The 16,038-nt window shown below is 41.0% G+C and overlaps 1 protein-coding gene across 1 annotated transcript in view; it reads right to left on the bottom strand.

Annotated features, from left to right (window-relative positions):
- The window catches only part of LOC109822644 (1-phosphatidylinositol-3-phosphate 5-kinase FAB1B-like), a 51,860-nt gene continuing 36,426 nt past the window's right edge, over positions 605 to 16,038 (bottom strand). The window contains 1 exon segment of the mRNA XM_020388875.1: positions 605 to 1,068. Within this exon segment, the coding sequence (XP_020244464.1) occupies positions 841 to 1,068 (228 nt within the window). The 3' untranslated portion in view covers positions 605 to 840.

Raw genomic sequence — 16,038 nt, 5'->3', positions numbered from 1 at the left:
AATATTGTTTCAAGAGGCTAGGGAACGATAGAAGCAGGATATTTCCATTCACACACCTATCAAAACACGCCTTAGAATTTAGAACTCTTCATTTTCGAATTTCCTTCAATTTAACTGCCCATTATTTGAACATTTGTTGCTTTCTCAGTACAGAGCTGTGATCTAAAGTGTCTATAAGCCTTTAATCTCCATTTACTTCCTGTCTACCCAGAGAGAACATTTGTAATGCTATGAAGCATTCAATATGGTTCCCAACCAAAATGTGACTATAAATTAGTATAACATTAACATATGTCCATCGTCCAGGAGGACGATAAAAATTCATAATTCAAGCCAAAAATAAAAGGAACGACCTGAACTCCCAAGCTGAACAAACTCATCAAAGCACTGAACTAGCCAACAAACAATTAGAAACAATAGCATATCTGAGTTTTGGTTCCCACATGCTAAATTGGTAATAAACGTGTATATATGCACGTGACATGCTAAATTGGTAATAAACGTGTATATATGCATGTGACATGCTAAATTGGTAATAAACGTGTATATATGCACGTGACATGCTAAATTGGTAATAAACGTGAATATTTAGTACATATGACATCAAGTACATCAAATATTATGGCCCATTAAAAATCCCATGGTCTCAACCATGACCTACATAATTCACAAATGCAATAAAATTAATATAAATGAGGCAAAACCAAAAAACTATAAATTTAAAGTTTTTTAAAAAATGTAAAGAAACCCATAGCAAAATGCAGATGATTTCAGACTTACAACTTAAAAAATTCAGTCATGCTCGGTAGGTAGAGTGGTTGAAGGTGCCAAACATGTTCACTAATCTGGAAGACCAAGAAAATAGGAAGACAAAGCTTTCCTAAAGCGCTTTTTGTATTGTTTTGGTGTTAGGGATTCATCTCCTCCAAAAATAGTTGAAGCTTTGAACCATGTCTCTAGCTGTTTGTCCCAGGTATACTGTCGCAAAAAGTCAATGATGCCGACTACTAGTTCATGTTTGTCTTCGTCTACCCCCACAAGTAGAGAATAACTGATTACATCAATGGACTACACCAACATTAACAACAGACGCATTAGGAATCAAGCATGAAAAATTAAAAAACACAGGATTCAGAAAGAAGCATGCAAATGCACCTTTTTCACAATAAATCCATATATATTAGGAATACTAGTCGAGCATGAGATTTCAAATAATATTAAACAACCATGACATTTCAACATGACAAATCCAGAAACGAAGTAAATTGATGCCTTGAGGACATATTGCTCTTTTAAATATATCACACATTAAATATCCAAGTTATGTTAGTTTTCGAAAAGAAATTTTGACTACACTGATCCTAGTCTGAGTTACATGACCTAAAGACACAATTATTCAATGTGATGCGACATGGATTAGGGACTAAGCAATCTTGTAGGATACAGCAAAACAAGTATGCATGACAAGTATCATTAAATACATCTTCTATTTGCTTTCAGATACAACACGTAGTAGCAACAGAACAGTTAACACAAATTAAATATAATAACTTATTCCCCCAAATAAGTTCATCTATCATGGTAGAAAATATTGAAACCCCCATGTACAACTTTATGATTTTAATTGAATTTCTCTTTACCTGAACAATCTCTACTTATCTACTGCCACTTGGAATCATGAATCGTGAATCTCGTCACTCCAAATTGAATCATGAATCTTGTCACTTCATTATCAAAATTACTTTTTAGTTCTTGCACTTGGATTAGACATGTTCAGTTTAGTATATGTATCAGCCACATCTTGGATACATCATCAATTTCAGGACATGAGAGACTATTTTCGAGAATATATGATGTGTAAATACACAGGAATGGCTCTTTGATAGCGTCCAGCACTAATAAGCCGTAAACAAAATGCAAATGTACCAAGATAGTTTTAGGGAGATTCTCTTACAAGAAAAGTCAATAGAGATTAAAGTTTCACATTTAGGAGGTGGTCATCAAACTTTAACTATTCTGCAGTTATAGTTATATAATTCTTTCAAATGCAAATAGCACCCACGTTTGTGAAATTATGCACTTAAGGAATCGTAGGAAAATTAAGAATGGGAATAGCTGGAGGATAGTCTTTTCTACTCACTGCAAGAAAAGAAGTATCATTCCAAATAGCTCTATCCAGAAGCCTTCTAGCCTTGTTTTTGACAAAGATGGAAGAAGTTGCCTTTTCCTCAATAAGGTTTTGATCATGTAGCACATCGTTCTTACCGCTTGAATTTAGCTTATACCGTGACCTTGTAGATCCATTAAGATCATAAATACTTGTCACTTTCCGTTCATAAAAGAGATTCTCCATCACCAGAACATCATGTTGGCGCCTGTGGTTAAAACTGGAATAATACAGATATATAGCAGCTAATAACTGAAAAAAAGCTGAAGTACAATAATTTAAATTTTTTCAACTCAGCTGTTGTGCGTTTGTAAAACGCTGTGCTTAAAGCATTATTTTGCCTACTCCGATGCAAGGATCCCAAGGCCAAATTGCTTCCAGGAACAGCAGTCCAGTACTCTGGTGTGCACCAACCCAGTACTGTCAAGATCTCCTTGATCTGTAAGGCAAAGATCTCCTCGATCTATCAGGCAAAAGATCTCCTCGATCTCCTCAGGCAAAGATCTCCTCGATCTGTAAGACCTTCTCGGTCTAGGCACTGTCCCTACTAGCACTAGCTATTCTACAAAATATATCTGTATATATTGATTGTTGTTTTTGGAATGAATTTTCCTTAAGGATTTGAGGTCTATTTATAGCGTTTGGAAAAATACTATGCACTAATAAAATAATATATTTTACTATGCATGTGGGGCCCACGCTCTTTATTTTTCAACAATTACAGCTGCTTTCGGTGCAGAGAGGTTTCAACCACGTTTTTATTTTCATTTTCAAAATATGTGGGACCCACCAATTTGTTTTTCTTCAAATTGTCAAAGAAGGGAGGTGCTTTAGAAGAAGATGGTGCTGGCAAAATAAAACGTGGGCGGCTGTCAAAGAAAATGGGGCCCACCCATTAAAATTATCTAACAATCCCCCACAAATTTTAATGGTGCCGTCGTTTCAATCATTGTGCGTAAGGAAGATGTCGCAAGGACTTGAATCCCATTTAGACCAACTGAATAAAAGATAGGTGCATGGTGTCGCAGAGACTTGAACCAGCACATGTCTAAAAATCTAGCGATCACACAAGATCAAACTTATCTGTGGTAGTTTTTACTTTGAACCACACTTGCCTTTGCCTTTGCCTTTGCCTTGCCTTTGTCTTTGCACATTTATGGCCCTGTGCATGTCCTGGTTTCTGCTAGGGCTCTAGGTATCTTTCCACAAGACACTATAGGAGACGGCCAAATCTCCACCCATGCATAGGTGAGTTCTTTAGGCATGTTTCCTATTAAACATCCCACATCCGAAATGCTTTGAACTCATTAAGGCTTAAGAGCCACCCTTTCTCATGATAGGATTCTAGGTGAGTCCTTTGGTGTGTTTCCTATCTAACACCCCGCATCCGAAATGCTTTGGACTCATTAAGGTTTAACAGCCATCCCCTTTACATGATAGGATTCTAGGTTCAAAGTTTTACTCGGGTAGTTAAGCCAGGTAAGGATAGTATTAGAGGTTGATCAAAGATCAATTAAGTACCTCGTTCCTTGCGGAGCGTGTTACGCAACCCCTAAACCTTGCCTTAAACACCGACTAATCCAAGAAAACTTGAACCCTTTCACTTGTAAATCTTACTTGACTTTTGAACCATTTATCTTGTCATTAGTAGCATAAGCTTTGAACTAATAACTAGATATAAATGGTAAGTATTTATAAGACTCACCAAACTTTGCAAATCTTACTTGACTTTTGAACCAATTATTTTATTATTAGTAGCATAAGCTTTGAACTAATAACTTAATAAACATGGTAAGCATTTGTAAGACTTACAAAACTTTGAGACCCATTCCAGCAGACGTCCTTTCAACTATGTCCTTTTTCAGACCCTTAGTCAAAGGATCAGCCATATTCTCTGAAGATCGAACGTCAATCACAGAGATGACTCCTTGACAAATGAGCTCTCTCAAATAGCCATGCTTCAGACGAATGGTCCGCTTCTTTCTATTGAACATTGAGTTTGCTGCCACAGCACTCGCCGCTTGATTATCACAATAGATAGTAATTGTACCTTGCAATTCCGTCAATGGAAGGTCTCGGAGAATACAACTGAGCCACTCAGTTTCATCTCCTGCAACACAGAGTGCGAAGAATTCAGATTCCATCGATGACTGCGCAATCATGGTCTGCTTCTTAGACTTCCATGAGACGGCAGCTTCACTCATGGTGAAGACAAATCCTCCAGTAGATCTGCACTCATCTGGTTCTGAGCACCAGCTCGCATCCGAATAGCCTTCGATTACACCTGGATATCCAGTGTAGAATAGGCCCAGACTAGTAGTTCCTTTCAAGTATCTCATCAATCTATGGACAGCATCCTAATGAAGCTTTCCAGGATTACTTGTGAACCTACTAAGCATTCCTACAACGAATGCTATATCTGGCCTTGTGCAGCTCATCGCGTACATAAGACTTCCAATGATCTTTGAGTACCTCAGCTGCTCTACTGGTCTTCCAGTGTTCGGTCGAAGCTTCTTATTATAATCGTATAGCACTGACAGTTCTGACAGGTCGTAGTAGCCATACTTCCTTAGCATGCTCTCGACATAATGAGATTGAGACAATCCAATACCCTCTTTAGAGTATATGCTCTTGATTCCGAGAATCACGTCCGCAGTTCCAAGGTCCTTTATGCTGAACTATGCCGAGAGAAATTTCTTGGTAGATGTTACTATCTCCAAATCACTCCCGATGATGAGCATATCATCCACATAGAGGCAGATGACCACCACCTTTCCTTCAGCGACCTTGATGTATAGGCACTTGTCAGATTCACTGACTTGATACCCATTGTTGCGAACAACCCCATCGAACTTCTCATGCCAGAGTTTTGGTGCCTGTTTAAGTCCATATAATGACTTAACAAGTTTACAAACCTTACCAAGTAGAGCATCAAGTCCTTCTGGTTTCTCCATGTAGATTTCTTCTGTGAGATCTCCATTGAGAAAGACAGTCTTCACATCCATCTGATGTATGACGAACCTTTTAATCGCCGCCCATGCGATAAGCACTCTGATGGTAGTGATCCTGCAAACCGGTGCATAAATATCAAAGAAATCTATATCTTCTTTCTGAGAAAATCCTTTCGCCACCAGTCTTGCTTTGTACTTTTTAATAGTACCATCAGGACGAATCTTCTTCTTGAAGATCCACTTGTAACTGATAGGCCTTGCACCTTCAGGTACATCCACCAGCTCCCAAGTGTGATTTTGGATCAATGAATCCATCTCATCATCTATAGCTTCTTTCCACAGAAGAACGTCTGTTGACTGCATTGCTTCTTGAAAAGTCTGTGGATCTCCTTCCACATTATAGGTGATGAAGTCATCTCCAAAATCTTTCTGTCTTCTGACGCGCTTGGAAGATGGTTCGATAACTCCTTCATCATTGACTGGCTCCTCTTGTGCATCTGATGTACTAGCATTCTCTGCTACATCTTTGAGCAATAAGCCTTTATGTTTGATAAACTTATCCTCAAAGAATTCTGCATCCCGAGCTTCAATGATGGAGTTAGTTCCAAGGTCCAGGAACCTGCACGCATTGCTATCTCCAGCAAAGCCAAGAAATACACATTTGTTCGCCTTTGGTCCGAGCTTAGGCCTTCTGATATCTGGTATTCGAACGTATGCGAGACACCCCCACACTTTGAGATTATCCAAAGAATCTGGATATCCCAACCATAACCGATGAGGAGTATTATCAGTTTTGGAGTAGGGTACTCTGTTCAAAATCCAGTTAGCCATCAACAAAGCCTCTCCCCAATAGTAGGTAGGTAGACCAGATGTGATCAACATCGAATTCACCATCTCGGTCAATGTGCGATTCTTTCTTTCTGCAATCCCGTTAGATTGCGGAGAATACGGAGCAGTAGTTTCTGCAATGATTCCATGCTCCTTGAAGTATGCTTCCGATTCCTTGGATCGGTATTCTCCTCCTCTGTCGCTCCTGAGTCTTTTCACCTGCAGTCCAAGCTGCTTCTCCACTCGAGTCCGAAACTCGATAAATTTGCTGAAGGCTTCATCTTTAGATTTCAGCAGGTAAACGTGACAGAAGCGAGAATGGTCGTCGATGAAGGTGATGAAGTACTTCTTGCCGCCACGAGTGACGAAGCTTTTGAAGTCACAAGTATCCGAATGAATCAGATCCAATAGGTTGGTGCTCCTCGTAACACTTGAAAATGGCTTCCTTGTCAGCTTTGCTTGCACGCAAACTTCACACTTCTCAGGTTTGTTACCCCCACATTTTGAAAGTAATCCTAACTTCTCCATGCTGGACAGTTTTCTATAATTTACATGTCCTAGCCTATTATGCCATAACACAGAGGAGTAAGCAGAAGAGGATACTTCATTTACAACAGGATTGGGTGCACTCGTACTGATTTTATACATGCCATCAGTACGATATGCATTGCCAAAATACATTTTCTTGAAGGATAATACAACCTTTCCTCCTTGGAAATCCAACCTCATGCCTGAATCACACAGCATGCTTCCAGAGACTAAGTTTTTGGCAATTGAGGGAACGTGTTTCACATCCTTCAATGTGAGAGTCTTTTCCGAAGAAAGAGTCAGCACCACAGTCCCAGTTTTAAGAACAGGAACCACAGAACGATCAGCCATTGATACGATCTCTTTAGTAGCAACATAAGAAGAGAACATATCTCTATTGGAGCATACATGACAAGTAGCACCCGTATCTAACCACCAACTAGAGATGTTGCTTGGAGTTGTTACCTGGAAGAGCATAGCCACACAATCATCAACTTGATTGACATTGTGTGTTGTTTCCTTCTTTGGTGCTTTGCAGTCTTCCTCTTGAACTCCTTCTTCTGAACGTTCAGGTTCTTCGGGTTCTGGTTCTTCTTTCTGTTGAAAGACTTCTTTTTCTTGAAAGATGAATTATTACCCTTTTCAGAGTTAGCAGCCACCATGTTAGCAGACGCCTTCTGCTTAGCAATGAGCTCGGTCTTCGTGCGAGTCCGAGTCTCGTCCTCGATCCGAATGAACCTCTTCAAATCAGACAGAGTCACCTGTCTTTTCTTTCTTCGAATATCAGTGGAGAATGACATCCAAGATGGAGAAAGCTTGTTGACAATTGTACCAGAAATAAAGGTTTGACAAAGACTGATCTTTTCATCCTTCAGCTTCATAACAAGTTTTTCAAGCTCGAAGGTTTGACAAAGACTGATCTTTTCATCCTTCAGCTTCATAACAAGTTTTTCAAGCTCTTTGACTTGAGGCAAAACCTCAGTATCATCTTCGAACTTCAAGTCCAGAAATTTGTCAATGAGGTGAGATTTGGACAGCTTCTCTTCATCCTTGTACTGGTCCTGCAGAGCATTCCATATTTCCTTTGCAGAGGGTTTGTTGGTGTAAGCATCTGCCAGATGATCAGCCAGGCAGTTAAGAAGATAACTCCTGCAGAAGTGATCATCTCTAGCCCAAGAGGCTTCAGCTTCAGAGTCTTCTTCAGAGTCAGGTTTCTCCTCAAAAACCACATAGTAGATTTTCAAGAGTTGCATCCCGAAGATCACTTTCCGACGCCATGCGTTGAAGTTGGATCCGTCAAAATTTTCTAACTTAAGACAGTCCACTCCAAGAGTCCTCGCAGGATCCATGGTAGATCGAAATAATGCTTTAAGATTGTTGGCGCCTGTGGTTAAAACTGGAATAATACAGATATATAGCAGCTAATAACTGAAAGAAAGCTGAAGTACAATAATTTAAATTTTTTCAACTCAGCTGCTGTGCGTTTGTAAAACGCTGTGCTTAAAGCATTATTTGGCCTACTCCGGTGCAAGGATCCCAAGGCCAAATTGCTTTCAGGAATAGCAGTCCAGTACTCTGGTGTGCACCAACCCAGTACTGTCAAGATCTCCTCGATCTGTAAGGCAAAGATCTCCTCGATCTATCAGGCAAAAGATCTCCTCGATCTCCTCAGGCAAAGATCTCCTCGATCTGTAAGACCTCGGTCTAGGCACTGTTCCTACTAGCACTAGCTATTCTACAAAATATATCTGTATATATTGATTGTTGTTTTTGGAATGAATTTTCCTTAAGGATTTGAGGTCTATTTATAGCGTTTGGAAAAATACTATGCACTAATAAAATAATATATTTTACTATGCATGTGGGGCCCACGCTCTTTATTTTTCAACAATTACAGCTGCTTTCGGTGCACAGAGGTTTCAACCACGTTTTTATTTTCATTTTCAAAATATGTGGGACCCACCAATTTGTTTTTCTTTAAATTGTCAAAGAAGGGAGGTGCTTTAGAAGAAGATGGTGCTGGCAAAATAAAACGTGGGCGATTGTCAAAGAAAATGGGGCCCACCCATTAAAATTATCTAACACATCAATGTTTGACTCCTTTCCTCCCTTCATTCTCTTTGTAATCTAAACATTAAGATAATGAAGCATTAAATTTCATTTATCATGGCAATAAAAATTGGAATCAGGTAGTAGATTGCAAGGCCTGGATTGGAAGAAAGGAAAAGAAATAAAACATTGGCCATTGAATTTAATGTACTATATAGCCATGGAACTTAAATGGAAGATCTAACAAACAATGCTTACATTTAAATTTTACCAGCAAGCATCAAGTTGCTCATGGCTGGTGATGATAGTTCCCATCTAAAGCGAGGTAGTGAAGAAAAACTAATTTGCAGGTGTAAATGCAATCAATCTGATTATAAATTACTGAAAGCAGAACATGTGACTCGCTGTAGATCAAATATCAACCTCCACCTTGTGCAGTATTAGAATAATTAAAATATAAGAGAAGTATCTGATACTTCTAGATTACCCATATATTCCTCTACTGAACTTTCATTTCTTTCATTCAGTTCTAGTACTTTTCTCAGTTCACTTGTCTAAGATTTGTTTTTTTAATAAGTAATAATATAAACATTCAAAATCCTGAGACACGATAACATGACTACACCACATAGAACAACAATAACAACCAACCCTTTATCCCATATTTTTTTGGGTGGACTATGTTAATCCTACTCTTCCACTACATCGAACAATAACAGTAAATAAATATGTAAAATTAATATATTATGAAGAACAAAGGCAGAGCCTGCTCTACGGAAGTTAGATAAACTTTAAATGGAACTAAAGTCTCTAAGTGTAGCCAAACTCCTGCTAAACAGACCATTGTGCTTTGGTATCTAGTTATCATTAGGATGCCAAAAAGAGCAGAAAATAGAAACATCTGACTCCTCTTCGTATTGTTGAACAAAAAACTCAAATAGACACTCAATGATAACAGACATACAATAATCATAAAATTTAAGTTCAAAGAGGACATGAAAAATCAGAAATTGCACCATACTCATTCGGATAAATGGATTATGATTTCCAATTTCCACACCACATTTTATTTTTGAACTCACATCAGTCTCTGTTTCTCTTTCCAATAGAACCAGTAAACAAACTTCACTTAGGATTGTAAAAACAAAAGCAGTCTCCTAGCATTTTTCTAACACGTTGATTCCTGTAGTCAGTCTCAATTGGGCCTACTAAATCACTTTTTGCACAGTATGTAAAAGTTGATGCTTATACATTTCCAACTATGACTTAGAATTTTCTGGCCTTACATTAGGTGTCAAAATGATAGCCATATTACAGGGCAGACTTACTATGGATGTTTCCCATTGTATAGGATAACTAAAATAACTAGAAAGATCAGATTAGAAAGCCAATAGAATTTAGAAGGCATATGTAAGGACTATTTTGGTACAGTGCAATTGCAAGAGAAAAGTCACACTTGCCATATAGATAAATGGAACCTTACAAACAAATGGTGCTTCCTTTTCTTACCTGTGCCTTATAAACCAGGTCAGAAACAAATCACCAAGAGCAATCTAAATTCTAATCTCTCTATCATGTGCTCCAGTGCATTCTCTCCCATTCTCCTAAGTCCTAACTAGCAACAATATCTTCGACATAAATGAATAGATAAGTTTAGTTCACTTAAGAACTGTGCGCCGAAAATACTTAGTTTGAGCAACAACCAAACTATATCCAGTTGAGTTCATGGTTGCCTGCATTCCATTAATAACCATTTGACTTTCCATTTAGTTCTCATCCTCGTCCCTGAACCATTGCAGAGACTGATAATGATGTTCCTTATCCTACTTGGATCCCTAATCACAATACTCTTGACATGTTGTAGGTCTCTCCTCTTCTCAGAACCATCAGGCATAATTCAATTATTCAGGTTTCTTATTAGTCACTATACTCACAACAGACCTTTGAACCAGCTCAACTAAGTAAACTTGTAGACATTTCCAGATCATATTCTTCATGATATACTAAGCTTCCATGCAAGTAGTTAGTACTCTCTCTTTATTTTAATCACACCAAGATCCTATTACGACTTGACAATGAACCTTACAAGCTGTTGAGCTTGTTAACATTTCAACTAATATATTTCTAGTTTTATAGTCTAATAAGGATTGTTCTGCTACAAGGTTGTGGAAACGGAAAGCTACAAGATTGTGAAAGCAGGGAAAAGTTGTGAGGCACCGGTTAAAACTTTTTGGGGCTTGAGCAGTTCAAAGCGGAAAAAGCGCCAAGGAAAAAAGCGGTCCAAAACTACTAAAGTTATACATAACCCAATCAAAACGTTCCATCTTTAAAGCACTGAAGTTGTAGACAACTCCACACAAAAAAAAATCAAGTTCAAACCCAAAAAAGAGCAATCTATTAAAAATACTTGAGAGGAGGAGAAACTCAGAGAAAAAAAGGTGAAATTTGAGAGTACGCCTGGTGCTCAGCACTACTACTATCAGCGCCAAGGGAGCTCAAGAGGCGGTGTCGATGCTTGGAGAACATGCTTGAGAGAGAACTTGCTGGAGGCGGAGATGGTTTTCGGGGTCTCTAGATTTTTTGGGTTCGCAAGGAGATGGTTTTGCTGAAGACGAACTTATCATGGAAGCTTTAGCAACGAGAGAGCTCCAACTGAATCTGGGGTGGTTTTGATGGAGAAGAGGAGGCAGACAAGGTGGAGAAGAGGAGGCTTTGCCGAAGAAGAGGACTTGTAGAGATGGATGAGACGGAAAAGGTCAACAGAGGAGGTAGACGAAGTTGGAGGCAGAAAATTTAGGGTCTGGTTTTTCTTGGGTTCGGAATACAGAGAATAGAACCGGGAAGCGAAGGAGATAGGGAGTTTTAAGTTTTAAAAGCAGACTGATTTCGGCGGGGTATGAAATGGCTGCTTAAAAGCCCATTATTCCTTTTCTAAAGGTGCTGAAAAGTGATATTAATATCACTTTTCTGAGTAAAAGGCTCCAAGAGCGCTTATTACCAATGGAAACGGGGAAGCAGCCTGGGGTGTTGGGAATTTACGCCAAAACCCCTAAACAGCAGAAACGCGGAATAGAGAAAAATACATCAAGTTTTACGAAGTTCGGCAACTGCCTACGTCCTCGGAAGTCACACAGTAAATTTCTTATTAATCTAATAAGAAATTACAATTCAAGAGCGAGTCTCAAACTTGAGATCCCTCAATAAATACAATCAATACTGTAGCTACAGTATTGATTCCCTCTCTCTAATTTCCCCTCAATCACCTATTGAGTGCTGAAAAGACCCCTCACTTAATTTTCTCTCTCTTAACTTCCTTCTTAAATCCCCCTTCAAATCTCAATATCTGAAGGCGCTGGAGAAGAAATGCAACAAGAGAGATCGGGTGAGGAGAGAGAACTCCGCCACTGATGAAGAACGAGAGGAAGAGCTACAATCGGATCCGAGCCCTAGGGTTTCCCCTTTTATAGTGAAGCCCTAGCTGAACTGTCGACAGGCTGTCGACAGCCTGGGAAACTCGCCAGCAGTGCTCGAGCTCGCCTGTAAAGGTCCTAAGCTCGCCTGCGGACCCCCAAATCTCGCCTACCTCTTACTCGTTCGCCCTCGCCTGCAGAAGTCTTGAAATCGCCTGTGTGGGACTCTCGAGCTCGCCAAAGCTTCGACATCCTGCACCTGCAGAGATCTCGACCTTGCCAACTGGAGCTCGCCTCGCCTGAGGGGTGCCGTCGACCTCACCTGAGTCGACGCCCACGCTCGCCGGATCTTCTCGCCTGAATCGAGGTTTGATCTACACCTCAATTCCAATAATCTCCCACTTGGAGATCAAACCGACGTCAGTAGGTTATCTCAACAAGTATCTCCTTCTGTGTGGCTCCGCCCTCATCACTTATGCGTGAAGGCCAACTGAAGTTGCGCACAACTCCAATTTCTGAATGGTTACCGCATTTGTTAACATATCTACAGGATTCTTACTTCCTAGAATCTTCTCCAGTTTTAATACGTCATCTTCCAACAGGGATCTGATGAAGTGGTACCGAAGCGTAATATGCTTCGTTCTAAAATGAAATACGGAATTCTTAGCCAAGTGTATCGCACTCTGACTATCATATGCAAAATATTCTTCTCCTGTTTGAATCCCAGCTCTGTTAACAAACCCTGAAGTCATATCATCTCTTTACTGGCTTCAGCCACTGCAACATACTCAGCTTCTGTAGTGGATAGAGTGACAATCTTCTGTATCTGTGACATCCAACTAACAGCTATAGTTCCGACAGTGAATACATAGCCGGTGGTGCTTCTTCGGTGATCGACTTCACCTCCAAAGCCTGCATCTACGTACCCTTACACTTCCACCTCTCCCTTACCAAAGTGCAAACACTTCTGTGTGGTGCCTCGTAGATACCTCAGAATCCACTTGCCCGCTTCCCAATAAGCTTTTTCTGGATTCGACATAAACCGGCTGACCACTCCTACTGCATGGCCAATGTCTGGTCTCGTACAGACCATTGCATACATCAAACTTTTAATAGTTGAGGCGTAAGGGACCTTAGCCATATTCTCTTTCTCTTCTTCTGACTGAGGAGACTGATCCTTCGATAGGCGAAAATGGCTAGCCTAGGGTGTGCTCACTGGCTTGGCGTCGCTCATGTTGAATCTTTGCAAAACACGGTTAATGTACTCCGTCTGAAATAACTGTAAGAGATCTCTCTTCTTATCTCCCGTGATTTGCATTCCAATGATCTTCTTTGTTGGACCCAAGTCATTCATGTCAAACTCCTTTGACAGCTGCTGCTTCAAACTCCTGATATCCTTCATATCTGCACCTGCAACTAGCATATCATCAACATATAACAGTAGGATGATATAACTGGACTGATATCTTTTAAAGTAGCAACAGTGGTCGGCGTTGCACTTCTGAAAATCTTCCTTGTGCATAAAGCTGTCAAACTTCCTGTACCACTGCCTTGGGGCTTGTTTCAGGCCATACAAGCTCTTCTTGAGTCTGCACACCAGGTTCTTCTTCTTTTCTTCTGAGAAACCTTCTGGCTAGTGCATATATATCTCCTCTTCTAGATCTCCGTGAAGAAACACCGTCTTCACGTCTAACTGCTCGAGATAAAGATCTTCAATAGCTACAATACTCATCACTGTCCTGATAGTATTTAGCTTCACCACGGGAGCAAAAATATCGGTATAGTCAATTCTTTCCTTCTGCTAGAATCCTTTGACAACCAGCCGGGCCTTATATCTTCTGAAGCCATCATGCTCCTCTTTCACCCGGTACACCCATTTGTTGTGGAGTGCCTTCTTACCCATGGGCAACTTAGCTAGTTTTCACGTCTGGTTTGAGATGAGAGACTTCATCTCATCTTTCATGGCAAGCTCCCACTTGCTCGCATCTCCACACTGACAAGCTTCATCAAAGCTTTCAGGCTCCCCACCATCTGTCAACAACAGATAGTTCATGTATCTCCTGTTGGGTACAGGAGGACGAGAAGATCTTCTTAATATCGGAGCTGGTGCGTCGGGCTCCTGCGCACCATCTTGTCCAACAGGCTCTTCTGGCTGAGGACCCTCTGCATTGGGTTCTTCCGAGAGGTTACTCGGGACATCATCTGCATCTACAAATATTGACTCGCTCTCTGAGTCATCAGTCTTGTGCATGTCCTTGTACATCACCTTCTCGTTGAATATCACATCTCTGCTCCTGATCACCTTCTTGTTTTCGTTATCCCAAATGCGGTAGCCGAACTCATCTTCACCATAGCCGATGAAAGTGCATTTCTTTGACTTGGGATCAAGCTTATTCCTGCCTTGATCACTAATATGCACGTAAGCTACACAACCGAAAACTTTAAGATGTGAGAGTTTTACCTCCTTTCCGCACCATACCTCCTCTGGTATTCTGTGCTCCAATGGAACCGATGGACCTCGGTTGATCAAGTAAGCTGCTGTGTTGACCGCTTCTGCCCAGAACTGCTTCGGTAGGCCTGATTGTACTCGAATGCTTCTGGCTCTCTCTGTCAACGTTCGGTTCATCCGCTCAGCTACACCATTTTGCTGAGGCGTACCGGGCACGGTTCTCTCCATTCTGATCCCGTGCTCATAGCAGAACTTCTTGAATCCGGTGTCTTCATACTCACCGCCATTGTCGGTCCTGAGCTTCTTTATTCTCAGACCAGTCTCATTCTCGACCATAGCTTTCCATCTCCTGAAAGCTTCAAATACTTCTGACTTATGCTTCAGAAAGTAGACCCACACTTTCCGAGAGTGATCATCGATAAAAGTCACGAAGTAGTGTTTTCCACCAATGGACGCGGTGGTTGTTGGTCCCCAAACATCTGAGTGAACGAGCTCTAGCTTCTGCTTCCTGGGGGTTCTGCCACTTGTCTGAAAGCTGACTCTCTTCTGCTTTCCAAGTATACATTCTTCACACATATCCATCTCCACTGACTGCAGTCCTGAGAGTTTTCCCTTTGTGTGCATGATCTTCATCCCCTTTTCACTCATATGACCGAGTCTCTGGTGCCACAGCTTTGAAGTCTCATTGCCTGCTGCAACTGAGATCAAACAACGTGCACCTGCTGTCATATACAGGGTACCAGTCTTCTTGCCTCGGGCAATCGTCATTGCGCCCTTTGAGATCTTCCAATCATCTCCATGGAAGGTTGTGGTGTATCCTTCGCCAGCCAACTGGCCTACGGATATTAAATTCTTTCTCAGGTCGGGAATATGCCTGACATCCTTCAGCTCCCATACTGACCCGTTCAACTTAATTTTCACCACGCCTTTGCCCACAATAGCACATGGTTGATCATCACCAAGATATACGTATCCAAGATTTCCGGGGGTATACTTCTCGAAGAATTCTTTCTGAGAGGTAGCATGGAACGACGCTCCTGAATCTAACACCCAAGATTCCTCCTTGCTCTCCAAAGAGCATATCAATGCGTCGTCTCCTCCTGAAGTGGAAGTGACATTCACCTCTGCCTTCGCCTCCTTCTCCTTCTGTGCACTCTTGCACTGATTCTTGTAATGCCCGGTCTTTCCACAATTCCAACACTCGATAGCCTTCGAGCTGTTGCTTGGATTCCTTGATTTGGACCTCCTGTCCTTTGATCTACCTCTGAAGTTTGATTTTCCTCGTCCGTTTCCTCTGGTTGAATTTCTACCTCTTGACTCTGTATGCAATACTGAAGAGGTTGTAGCTTCACCAGTCTCTCGCCGTCGGATCTCCTCACTGAGAACCAAATCACGAACGTCGCCGAACTTCAACTTTTTCTTTCCCGACGAGCTACTCACAGCTGTGACTGTAGCATTCCAACTCTCTGGTAGGGAAGACAAAAGTATCAACGCCCGAACTTCCTCATCAAACTCAATCTCAACTGAACTCAATTGGGTTGTAACCGTATTAAGTTCATTGAGGTGTTGTGCTACTGACGCGCCTTCCGCCATTTTCAGATTGAATAACCACCGCATCAAATGAACTTTGTTCGCGGCTGATGGCTTCTCATACAT

The sequence above is a fragment of the Asparagus officinalis genome, chromosome 8 (genome assembly GCF_001876935.1).
Source record: "Asparagus officinalis chromosome 8, Aspof.V1, whole genome shotgun sequence".
NCBI classification, from domain to species: Eukaryota; Viridiplantae; Streptophyta; class Magnoliopsida; order Asparagales; family Asparagaceae; genus Asparagus; species Asparagus officinalis.
The sequence above is the reverse complement of the archived record's forward strand: the minus strand, read 5'-3'. Positions and strand labels throughout refer to the sequence as shown.